The sequence below is a fragment of the Epinephelus fuscoguttatus genome, linkage group LG12 (assembly GCF_011397635.1).
Source record: "Epinephelus fuscoguttatus linkage group LG12, E.fuscoguttatus.final_Chr_v1".
In the NCBI taxonomy this organism is placed as follows: Eukaryota; Metazoa; Chordata; class Actinopteri; order Perciformes; family Serranidae; genus Epinephelus; species Epinephelus fuscoguttatus.
The window spans coordinates 8896213-8908538 of NC_064763.1; the positions used below are offsets into that span (position 1 = coordinate 8896213).

At 37.8% G+C, this 12326-nt stretch overlaps 1 protein-coding gene across 1 annotated transcript; it reads right to left on the reverse strand.

The window, feature by feature from the left end:
* Nucleotides 1-1405: 1405 nt before the first annotated feature.
* npm1a (nucleophosmin 1a) lies at nt 1406-11702 on the reverse strand. Its single transcript, XM_049592362.1, has 11 exons — nt 11535-11702; nt 9572-9651; nt 8469-8588; nt 7629-7722; nt 7313-7425; nt 7155-7225; nt 5723-5774; nt 5555-5635; nt 5318-5419; nt 5128-5202; nt 1406-2695 (listed from the first exon to the last, which is right to left on the reverse strand). Exons 1-11 carry the CDS (start codon nt 11581-11583, stop codon nt 2645-2647), a joined length of 888 nt encoding a protein of 295 aa, XP_049448319.1. The 5' UTR covers nt 11584-11702; the 3' UTR covers nt 1406-2644.
* Nucleotides 11703-12326: the final 624 nt, after the last annotated feature.

Here is a 12326-nt window from a genome sequence, read left to right on the forward strand (position 1 = left end):
CCTACCAGCCTAAACCACAAAGAATGGCTGCAATGGGAAAATGAGCCTCTCTACCTAAAACTTGGACACCCACACAAAATACAGAACCAAAACTGAAGCTTTACTCAGTGGGGAAGTTTCAAGTCTCAAGTTTTCGCACTGAAGTTCCAAGTCAAGACTGACAATTCCCTAGTCCTAAACTTTGAGTTTCAAGTTTTTAACAAGAGATAATGCGCCTCCTCACCAAAATGCTATTTCAAATTCAAGCAGTTATTTGTGAAAACAAGTGCAACTGAACTTAATCATAAAAAAATGTGCATTGCACCTTCATAGCATAGCACTATTGACTAATACCATAATTAGCTCATAGCACCCATATTAGCTTGTCAACTATGTTAACATCATCCTCAAGGTATCAAGTATTTTCAAGTCAAATGGCTCAAGTCCAAGGGAAGCCATGAGTCAGTGGTGTCTCAGTCAAACTCAAATAGCAAGTCTTTTTTTGATTTTGTCAAGTTGACCTGCAAGTCACTTGAGTCTGACATGAGTGACATGTGTCCACAACTGGTACCACAATTAGCCCATAGCACCCACATTGGCTTGCTAACTGTGTTAATATTTGCCTCGAGGTATCAAGTATTTTCATTAAAAAGGATGACGTCCAAGAGAAGTCATGAAGCATTGGTGTTCAAGTCCAAGTCGAGTGAATTGCAGGTATTTTTGCAATTCTGCCAACTTAATTTCGACTTAGGTCGGAGTAATGTGACTTGTGTTTATAACACCAGGCTCAATCATGACCCAGTTTAAACTCTTATTACAATAAGAACTGAGCAAAATAGACACTGAGGAGAACCTATCCACATGGGTTGCTTGACACAATCAAATGCAGTATTTCCTGCTAATAAACATGGCTGATGATCTTTTTAAATCTGAGTAAACATCTGCTCTCAACATGGTAAATTCTCTTTGACTGTGAATCACAGATCAGGGTGCAGGACTGTACAACAGTTATGATAAAGGGTCAGTTTGCATCAGTTTGCAATATGTGACCCAAATGTAAATATACAGTATTTTCAGGTTTTCAACAGAAACAAAATGTTATACTTTAATCAGTCTCAAGCTTGATCACACAGATCACAGTAATGTAGAGATGAGTCTAAAGAAAGCTGGCTTGATTGCCATTTTAACTATGATGAACATATCTGTATGCTGCTCCTCCAATTAAGAGAAATTTAGAAAAGAGATGGCTGTGCACACTTTAAAACTAATGCAAAAGACACCTGCAATTCTAAACTAGATGTCAAAAGAAATGCAAAACAATTGCATTTTCAGCAAGTTATTGTTGTACATTAACAAAAAATAATCTTCAAAATGTTTTAAAATTATTAGTAATTCTCACTGGCGAGAAATGGAACAATGGCAACACTTCAGTTTTTTCTTTTTATTTAATCAATCTTGGTATAGTCCACTCAAACCCAGACAAACTTATACTTGTTTTTCAAGAACGTGGAATGATGTTCTGCTTTCACAGGCCTCATGCATCAACATTTATAATCTTATTACTATAACTGGTCACAGGAGCACAAAGGCTGTGGCCTCATTAAACCTGAGTACAGGTGGGAATTTCTGGGAACATCCTTTGCAAACCCTTGCTGGAAAAGTAATAAGTAACTCCTTAATAAAAAAAAAAAAATAACTCATTTGCAAAATCCATCATGCATTCAGTCACTCACAGAGCAAGTACATAACCTTTGGCCTCCTGGCTGGTAGTCATGGCAATACAAAGAACCCAAACAGGCCACAATCTACGAACAGTGCTGAAATGTGCTCCACTTATGACACCATGTCTTCAGGTTAATGCAGCTTTCTGCTAAACACCAAATGGTTGATTACTTCTGGACGGTTGATACATGAACAATTAGAACAAATCTTTGAACTCTGATACAGTTTTAAGTGGACAGTGTGTTGTCATGGGAACTTGACCGTAGGAATCTCACATAGCATAAACATTCAAAACATTTCACAAAGTGCAGTTTTTACATCCATGTTGGACAATACTTCTACAAAGACAAATCAATGTTGCTCAATCACCATCAAAACGTCTGCTTTACCAAAACTGATACATGTCGTCACCATGGCTAACATCAGCTGAAGTTTTATTGGCTGTTGAAAAGTTTTAATTTCTGGTGCTGCTTTGTTGCTGGTGTGCATAATGATCCGGTGCTTTTTTTAATTGTTCCTGCATGAGGCCAAATTAATCTTTACGGTTTACATTAAAAAAAACAAAACAAAACAAAAAAAAACGCATAAAGACATATCCTCCATATTCTGGTGCCAACAATCTAGTGATTTTTATTTACACATTTACAAATATGCAAATTTGTAAGCTGGTTCTCCTGGGGTTTATTCAACAAACCATATCATTTCTCTGCCCTAATGAGAGTGTGATGGAGGAGGAAGGACACCACCATGCAAAAGCACAGTGTGCCGTCAGCGTCCATATCACTGTCTCTCTCTAGTGTCTTTAAACAGAAGGGCAGGTGGAGCTGGATTAGACTTAGAATTAATGACAAGTGTGAGGCACTGAGTTTGGCTTCAGAGGGTTTGAGAGGTGCTATGGGCATAAACAAGTCATAAAAAGAGACAATAAAAATCACTGAGACTGTTATTTGGCATCCATCATCGTCTGTCTCCACTTCCACAGCTCCGCAATGACCTACAGAAAGGAAAAAAAGAAGATATTTATTCATTTAGAAAGAGAGAATCAATACCAAATTAAATGTGTAACCCATTACTTTTCTGATCTGCTCCTGCACCATAAACCTATTCTATCACCTTCCATTTAATGGATTAGAAAAATAGATTCTGCATATTTATGTGGAATCTGTAGGCAATATTTGTAGGTTTCCATTTGTAGTCAGAGTTGTATTGACCAATAAGTTTGAACAGCAGGTAAACACTCCATGTAGAAAGGGGAAAATGCATTGGCCACAATGCTATTTAGAACCAATCTGCTATCATATGATGACAATGTAGCTTTATATTAGCTTTTTTTTTTTTTTCCCCAAAAAAGATCTGTTTAGAGAGGAGCCAAAATGACAGGTACATGGAAAAGGGAGGTCCTGGCTAAGATATTTGCTAGCTACACCAGTTCAGCCTAAAATACTGAGACTTGCACCAAGACGCTTTATCATTTTCAGACTGAATGCCAATGGGTTCCAAGTTTGAAAAAAATGTAGACTTGGATAGATTGATGCTTTATTAATCCCTGTAGGGAAATTGTTATACAAAGTACAAGTACAGGTAGATACTTTAACCCTTTTTCAATCTACAATAGGGACCACTGTTTTTTTAATTTCAATGCTAAAACCATTATTCATTTAAGACCACTGGTTAACATTAATCTTCCTGTCAAATTCTTCAGATGGGAGGGCCCATCAGCTTAGTGCAAATCAAGCAGTAGAATTTATGACACATTACAGATTTAAGGAGAAGTCTGTACAGACCTGTTTCCACCAAGCAGTATTGTACGGCACAGTTCAGTTTGGTACGCTTTTTTCCCCCATTTCCACTGTGAAAAGTTGTGGATGGTACCGTCCCCATTTTGGGTACCTTCTGTTGGGGTAGCTAGCACACAGATCTGGTGCTAAAAGGTGGAGCTGTGAACACTGCAGTCTGTTGATTGGTCAATTGTGGATGCCCTGCTCAGGGCTGAGTTGTTGCTGGTTTTGAGGCAGAAGCCACTGTTCATACCATGGAGAGTTTTATTAGTAGACAATAACTAAAAAGTGAAAGGATGTTTCGAGCCTCCTGCAGCAGCTGGAGAAAAAAATAACTTAATTCACTGGGATGTCTGCCTCCCTTTTGAGTTGGAATGTTAACTTGTAATGTTATTCAATGCATTAAGGTGAAGACATGAATCAATCAACACGCCTTAAATTTCACTGTGACAACTATGACCATTACTTTAGTTTGTATCTGACATACACTATTTGTAATGAGTGGATCTTCAAGCATTTATATTTATATTAATTTCTATTCTATTTTTATGTGCACTGCATATATTCTAATCCTCACTTGCAGAAAAAAACCCCCAAAGCGTTGCAAAGCATCATTCCTGTGGGCTCCAGCAACAATAATCTGCTGAGTTTGCCTCAGAAGGACTAAGTGCACGATCCCGCTGTTTTTAAATATCACATGGAGAGAGACTCACTGCAGCCGGTTTTATTTTGTTCTGAAAATGTCGGCGTGCAGCCTCGTTCTGTGATGATAAACAAGGTGCAGACTTCCATCTATATCACTGTTAATGAGGAAATACAGTGAGTGCTGGAAGGACCAGTGAGTGACAACAACCGCACCCACATTTTAGAGTACGGTTTGTGGTGGAAACACTTAATGGACCTCGAGTCTCAGTACAATGTCTAAAGGGTTACTTTTGGTTCCAAAGGTACCATACCGAAAGTGTTTGGTGGAAACAGGGCTTATGTGTAAATGGTCCTTTGTAAGTTAGCCATGACCCAAGGTTCAATTAAAATCAGACAGATGTCAACTCAGAAATGAGAGGCATCAGCAGGACCAAATTTATTTATGTTAACTAGGGATGTACTGATGTGAAATTCCGGGCTGACACAGATGTGTTTTTGTAGTACATTATGTTTTGTTATTTATTCCCCCTTTTGTGCCAAGGAAAAAAGAAATCTTACTTATAAAAATAAGACATTACTTAATGCAACGTCCGTGAGTTGTCATTTCAGCCACCAACTGCTAACAGCTAACGTTAACTTGCGCCCCCCCCCCGCCCCCCCAAACCGCCATGTTGATAGTGAGTTTACTGACACCTTTTCTATTGTCCCCAGGACGACAGGATGCCATTAGTCTTGAGTCCTGCTTTACAGCTTGAATTGCTGTGACACAACGGAACAACATAGGCCACTGCCATCTTATTTGCTGATAGGCTGATGACGGTCGAGGCGAATATCAGTCAATAAATGTATCCCTAATGTAACATGTCTGCTCCAAATTTAATTGAACTTTTAATGACCAATGAACTCAAATAAACAAACTAAGTTTCCTTAAAAAAAATTCCAAGATAATTTAGGGCATTTATGGGTTTGTAATATTGACGGGCATCGCCAATTTGAACTTTACCTTGGTGTCTGCCACATTATGACCATTCTTCATAAAGTTCTCAAACTTGGGCTGAGATTTAGGTAGCTGTACTCCCTGTAAAATGGAAAGAATTACAAATGAGCAAATTTAAATGTCTAAAAGGCACACCATGTTACTCTATCAGGTAATAAAGTAATTCAGTTTAAAAGGAACTTTCCAGAACACTGACCTTCTTCACTGTCTCCATCAACTTGGCTTTAAGATCAGGAATTGTTAGGTTTCCTTTGGGAGTTGGTGGAGTTTTAGCCTTATCACCTTTAGGACTCTTTTCCTACAATGAAAATTACATTTAGATACATTTCATAAATATAAAATATTAATATACTGACTACTACTATGGTTAGCGTAAGTCCCCACATGCTATTCAGTAGATACAAAGGGCCCAGATTATGAAAACGACTGTTACCTGCTTTTTGGCTGGAGTGTTGGGTTTGGGACTCTTGCCATTCTGAGCAGGGGTTCGTTGCTTGGATGGTGCTGGCTTGGCCTGTAACAAATAAGCAGCTATTAATAAGGAAAGGACTCCAAGGTTCTTTAGCTGGAACTGACACATCTGTATGAGACTGATGCTTGCCTTGACAGGTGACTCTTCTTCCTCACTCTCCTCGTCATCATCTTCATCATCCCTAAGAAAACAAGATTAAAAAATCAAAACAAATCAGATAAAGGGTGGACTTGCATCTACCCATTATGAACCATGTGAAACTCGTCTTCTGGAGTGAAACTTGATACCTGGGGGCTGGAGGAGGGTCATGGGGCAGCGGACTGGACATACTACTTGTCAATCAGGTAAAAGGGGCGGTATGTTTCCTGAGACGTTTGCTCTCACACAAACTGCTTGGCCCAGCATAAAACACGATCTGGACTGATTAAATTATTTTTGGAAATACCTAATTTTCTATTTTAGAAAACAGTATTTTAGAACAGTGATAATAGTCTGGAAACATGAATATTTTTCCATACTTTATTTTTCCAATTTCCATACTTTAATACCTGGAAATTGATCAAATTTATTTCCATACTTTTCATACTTGCGTAAGAACCCTTGTGTCTTTTATCAAAAAACTAATATGGCCCTCTGTGTGTTATTATCATTACTAGTGCTTTAATTTTGATAAAATGCATCAAGTGAAAACTGCAAAAGGACTCCTGTGCACTGTTTAACTTGCAATATAAAATTTATTTGCGACGTTTCGGTTTTTTGGTCTTCTCTCTCCAACGCACCTGTCTTGTTTTAATAGATGTGTGAAGTGATTTCCTTTGTATTAAGTGAAAACTGAAATATTTCCCTGTTTGGTCTGAAGCCAAGAGTTTTATTACAAGCAGTTGTGTTGCAAATCATTGCTGGTGCTGACATGTTATCCCTCTGAGAAAACCTTGTTGGCCAGATCATAAAATATGGCCAAATAATTGAGCATTAAAAAAAACAGATATCAGCAGTGTAAAGGAAAAAAGGGACTTACAGTAACTGACAGACAGCTTTCACTTTCCTTTCTTTCACTACCATGTTTCACAATTAGCCCAGTCTTCCTGTTCAGCTTCATAACAGTTTCCTTGCTGAACTGGTATGTTGAGAGAAATTTAGCAGCATCATGAAACTAAACTGGGTTGAGTGTGTCCCTTAACTTTTTGATGAACTTGATAATTCACTCAACCCATCTCAACAAAGCAGCCACTTGAAAAGTTAAACCCCCTGAAACCTAAGATTTAAGATTATCCAGGATCACGTTTTAAATTTGAGTTTAAAGTTTTGGTGCAACACAATTAATCAAGAGTTACAGTAAAAGCCGATGTTTCATGGGAGGATTTAATGCAATCCTCCTTGATTTTAAGCTAGTTTTAAAGTTTGGTGCAATGTCGTTTAAAGTTAAACTATGATTTAAAAATTAATCCTTGTTGGTGCAACCCAGCATTAGTGTTGAACTTTTGGACTCTACTGAGTTCCAGTTTATGTAACCTGAACATATTAGAATAGCCTGTAAATGTGTGTGGAGCTTGACACTTACTCATCATCATCATCATCATCGTCATCCTCATCGTCCTCATCATCCTCCTCAATGTCCATTTTCATTTTTTTCTGTAAGGAGATAAAACGTGTTACAGTTACTTGAATTTTAATAGATTATTTTACTGTTTACAATAGCGAAGGAATGGAGAAACAAACCTGTGACTTGATGGCAGGTGAGGAGGCCGGCCTTTTCTTTGATGTTTTTACATCTTCCTCCTCTTCTTCCTCATCTTCCTCCTCTTCATCAAAAGTCTGATCAGCTTCCATCACTTTAGGAAAGAACAATTTAGAAATGTTTGACTAAGTTAAAACACTACCACCAAAACCAAAGGGATATGCTGTGCAATAAAAATGTTTATTTACACTTCAATTGAAAGTAGTGTCTAATGGATTAATCCCCATAATAACCAGACACTGAAAATAAATCCCTGACCGATTAAAACACCTGGATGATCTTCTAAGAAATACTCACTGACGAGGTGTTGTCCACTGAGGTGGATTGGACCGGCACCTACCCTCAGACGGAAAACTGCTGGAGGTGTGATTGTGAAACCACCGAGACACACCTGAAAAAAAGAGAAGAAAACGCTCACTTGCTTAGGGTTTGGAGTTCAACTATATCAAGACAGCATTTGTTGTATTTGTTTCCAAACATGAAAGGTATTAGCTTTTTGAGCCAAATAGCACTATTTAACCAACACCTACCTGCAAAATGCAGGTTGGGCACTGGGTGCTACTCTTGTGTCTACTCTGTGCCAACTTTTAAGGGTGCAGAGGCAGGTTGAGTCTGAAGTTGCTAAGCGACCATAATGAGTACTGCATCAGAGCGTACTTACCAGAAATCCCAAGTTCACAGCTTCTTCCAGGCATTGTTTTTTAAGTGTGTATTAGGCCTAAAATGTCATCAGACAGATGTTAAGCTCTGGGTAGCCCTGTACTAAAAATGATTCTTCTCCATATTAATCATAGACTGATATTCACAGGAGAAAGGAAAGAAATCTGCTGGCTGTGATTGGTTCCTTGCCACGACATGTGGTGCGTTTTGCTGCGTTCCAAAAGTTGAGCTTTGTTTATCTCAGGGCCCAGCTGTTGCGCCCAGCGAAAAGGTTCTTGGGAACACTACAGCGCTATGACAGCATTGCTCTAACTTTTCTACATTCTGCATGTCTAAATTCAAACAATAAATGTGAGGGCACAAGAAACAGCATGTGTACAGGCCCTTAGACTTACGTGGGTGGCTGAAGGGACACTGGAACTCGAACACACTTTGTTAGTGCATCTGTACATGAGTAAAGATGAGAAGTTTACTTACACTTGGCAGGGTAGAGGGCTTTAGTGAGACAAGCGCTGCCTTGATTTTCTGACCCTCTGTGTCTTGTCCTTCAACCTCCACCATGTGAAGCTCGTCTTTAGTGCCGGGGTCCACACAGGCCTGGAGAGGGCGAGGCAACAGCTGACTGTAACTCTGTTAACTTTCAGGGTGCCTGCACACCTGACCTATTTAACATTCTTTCGTTCTCTGATGTGTTTCTTGTTTGTTCGTGGTGTGAACAGTTGAAAAACAGAAAACAGTATCTACTGAAAAGTACCCCTAACCGTAAAGCAAACATCTTGTGTGTTGTCCCACAAGGATCGATCCTTGGTCCTCTTCTTTTTTGTTTTTAAAAACACAACCGCAGTATTCTGTGATAGTTTAAGTGTGATTTTAGCACAAAGTCAAAGCCCTATTAAATCCAATACAGCCTACAGGCTCTACCTGCTTGACACTATTTACAGCATATGAGGTCCAGTTAAAATCTATACTATTAATGCTGACAAGCCATCATTTTTTTTCTGCAAACCCTAGAAAGTATGACTAAACACCTTGGGTTCAGTTATGTGCAGCACTTACTGTTGATTTGTATACTACTAAATGATTCAACAAAATGAGTGTGAGAAACAAAGTGACAGATGTGAATCAGACACTTCCTGTTCTGATAAGGGGAGTAAACTCAGTTGTTTCTACCCTAAAACTACTGTGAGGTGAAAAAGCTCAACACTGACTTTGTTAGAGGGGCATTTAGTTATGACTTAAATTGCGTTATTAACTTAGGCATGTAATTATTGCTGTAATTTTATCTAATTACATAGTTATTATTTTGCCAAAGAAAATGTGAGTGTAGCCTTAATAAAGCCAGAGGGTAGTATATATATATATATATATATATATATATATATATATATATATATAGATATATAGATATATAGATAGATAGATAATTATATTATAATTTATATAAAATTCATATAGTCAAAAGAGGTTTCATAAATAGCCAAAATGCTGGTCGGCCAAGAATAATAGAACATCTGGCATGTTCTAAAAAACAGCATGTGTTCTCAGCCCTGTTAGGACACCTTGGACCTCAGGGTACTTACCATCCGTAGATCTAACTGATGCTCAAAGTCATCATCCTCAGGATTGAACACCACCTCCTTTCCAGCTTCCAGCACACAACCTGATGAAAAGGTTTTAAAATGTAAGTCATTTGCTTGAAAAAAAACAAAAACAAAAAAAAAAAAACTGCGTGGGGAGTGACCTCATCATAGGGTGCTCTACTTCAGACAGGCAATCATTTGTATGTATAGTGCTATAATTCAAATGCACACAAGAGGGAGCCATAGAGACTACTGAGTGTTCCCACATGGCCTTGACACAGGGAAACCCCTCTATCAGGAGAGATAAATAATTCTATGGCTGTCTGCAGCGCTTCATAATAGACTCAGGGTTTGACTAACAATGGTAGATAAACACCATGTTACTGCACTTCCTAAGCAAAAACATCAACATACAATGCGACAAATTAACTAAATTTCATATCTCCTGTCTGAAACAATTCTCAAAGCAATATTCTATTTCTAACTGACTAATTACTGAGCTAGAATAACTCACATAACACGTGAGAAAAGTGAAGGACTGAAAGGACAAAAACAAGGATAAACACTGACAAGTGCTAAAAATAAAATAAAATAAAATAGGACCTTTCTAAGAGCACAATCCTATGCAGACAGTGTGCACCTAACTAATATGGGATAAGATTAATATTTAGTAATTGTATTCAGTGTTTGGTTTTTTTGTATTAACAAAAATTGATACAGCACAGCATCACAATAATTTACGTGGCAATATTGGATAGATACACAGATGCCAAGTATTTATTTTTTATTATGTAAATTATTAATACTGCAATACACATTCCTGTAGGGGCATAATTTGCAGATGAACAAAGATAATAAATCACAGTATATTACAATACTCAGCATATCGCAAAACATTGTAGGTCGCAATAATTTTGTATCATGACCCAAGTATCGTGATATCATATTACTGGTACTCTGGTGATTCGCACCCCTCCAGCCTGCAGTAAAACAGTAATAAAGTGCAATAAACATAATAAGTGCAGTACAGAACAGAAATACACTGCTGTGCTATACTGTACATTATATTATGTTATATTTAACATTATATTTCCCTGTTGACTGAATCAACTCAATCAATTTGTGACTGTCTTTTCCCCCCAAGCTAAAATAAGCTCAGCACCACTAAAGAGTATTATCCAATATCTCTGTGTGTTAACTAACTGCACTCAAGAAAAAAAAATTAAACTTATATTTTCCTTGGCTGCACTACAAATCACAGTCATGTCTATAACTGTAGTTTTCATCCCACGAGGAGGGAAGGTGAGACTGGGTAACGGGACGGAGAGGTGCACATGATCCAAAGAAACAGAGTGACTTGTTCGCGAATTCAGTCACAACGACATTATCTAAAAAAAAAAAAGATAAAGAAAAAAAAGGTATTGCATCATTATAACGTATAATTAGAAGTTAAGGGGTCTAACTTTACATGATGCACCCAGCGAAGGGAGTCAGCAGGTCCGCATGTTTGATCCCACGTTGAGATGACTTATCCCGACTGGCTAAACCTGTCATGACAAATTTTAACCTAAAGTGTTAAGTTGATGAATATTATAAGATGTAAATACAAATATAATACAATTCCCAACCACGAGGAGAGAAAATGCTGGAATATTAACAATGTTCACAAAACATGAGCGCCGCCATGTTGGTAGTCAGACACGTGTTTAGCTGCAGCCTGGAGTGAACCCGCGCTGTTCAACACTCATTCAACCTCCTGCTACAATATCTTAATGGTGAACAATCTAATATATAACACGTTACATGTTTTGGTACGACATGAACATTACCTTTTATTACAGAGGAACAAACGCAGCTGAACAGCTACATTTAATGGGTTTCTCTTATCAGCAGTCAAACCTGATGACACGCAGTTAATATTAAACACCATAAAGTAACATAAGACACGCAGAAGTTATCTCACCGTAAAGAAAGGTTTGTGGCGCCATTGATTCCTCGTCTAACCCGTTCATCTTTTCAGATTAAAATACTGACAACCTGCTGCTTGTCTGCGGTGGAGGTACAGCCAACTACTAACTTATACCAACCACTAACCAACGTGGTGTTCCGCCTCCTCTCTTCTTCGCGTCCTACTTCTTCTTCTTCACTGATTTAAACGCTGAATGCAGAACAACGTGTATAGATGCATACCGCCAGCCACTGTAGCGGAAATGTAACAGCAGGGCTTTGTGCCGCAAGTTCTGTAGGTTATTGAAGAGAAAAAATGGAGGCACTTCAATTCATTTTTAAGTAATGCAGAGGGAGTAATGTTTTTTGTTTGGCTTAGGGGATGGACATTTAAATGGTTATATTTTTAATTTTTTTTTAATATCCTCAAAACCTAAAAAGCGGGTTTTAAAGGCATGTTTTCTTTAAAAAGCTCCAAAATAAGAGAGGCAAAGAGTAAGGTTTGAGTTCAGTGTTTACAATTTTATATAGGCTAGATAGTGTACAAATATGTAACATATTTTAAAGTGCATTCAAGGGTTTTTGTAAAAAAAAAAAAAAAAAATCTCTATATCTTTGTTGTTTAGTGTAGCACTCAAAGAAACACTTAATACAATGCAGAGTACTGTTAATTAATAATAAATATATAACATAATAATAATTATAAATAATTATAATTAATAATTTCAAGCCCCCCCCCCCCCCCCCCCATCTCTTTTCCTCTCTTACATGCAAAGCAGAAAGTTTTGATCGTAAAACCAACAAGACA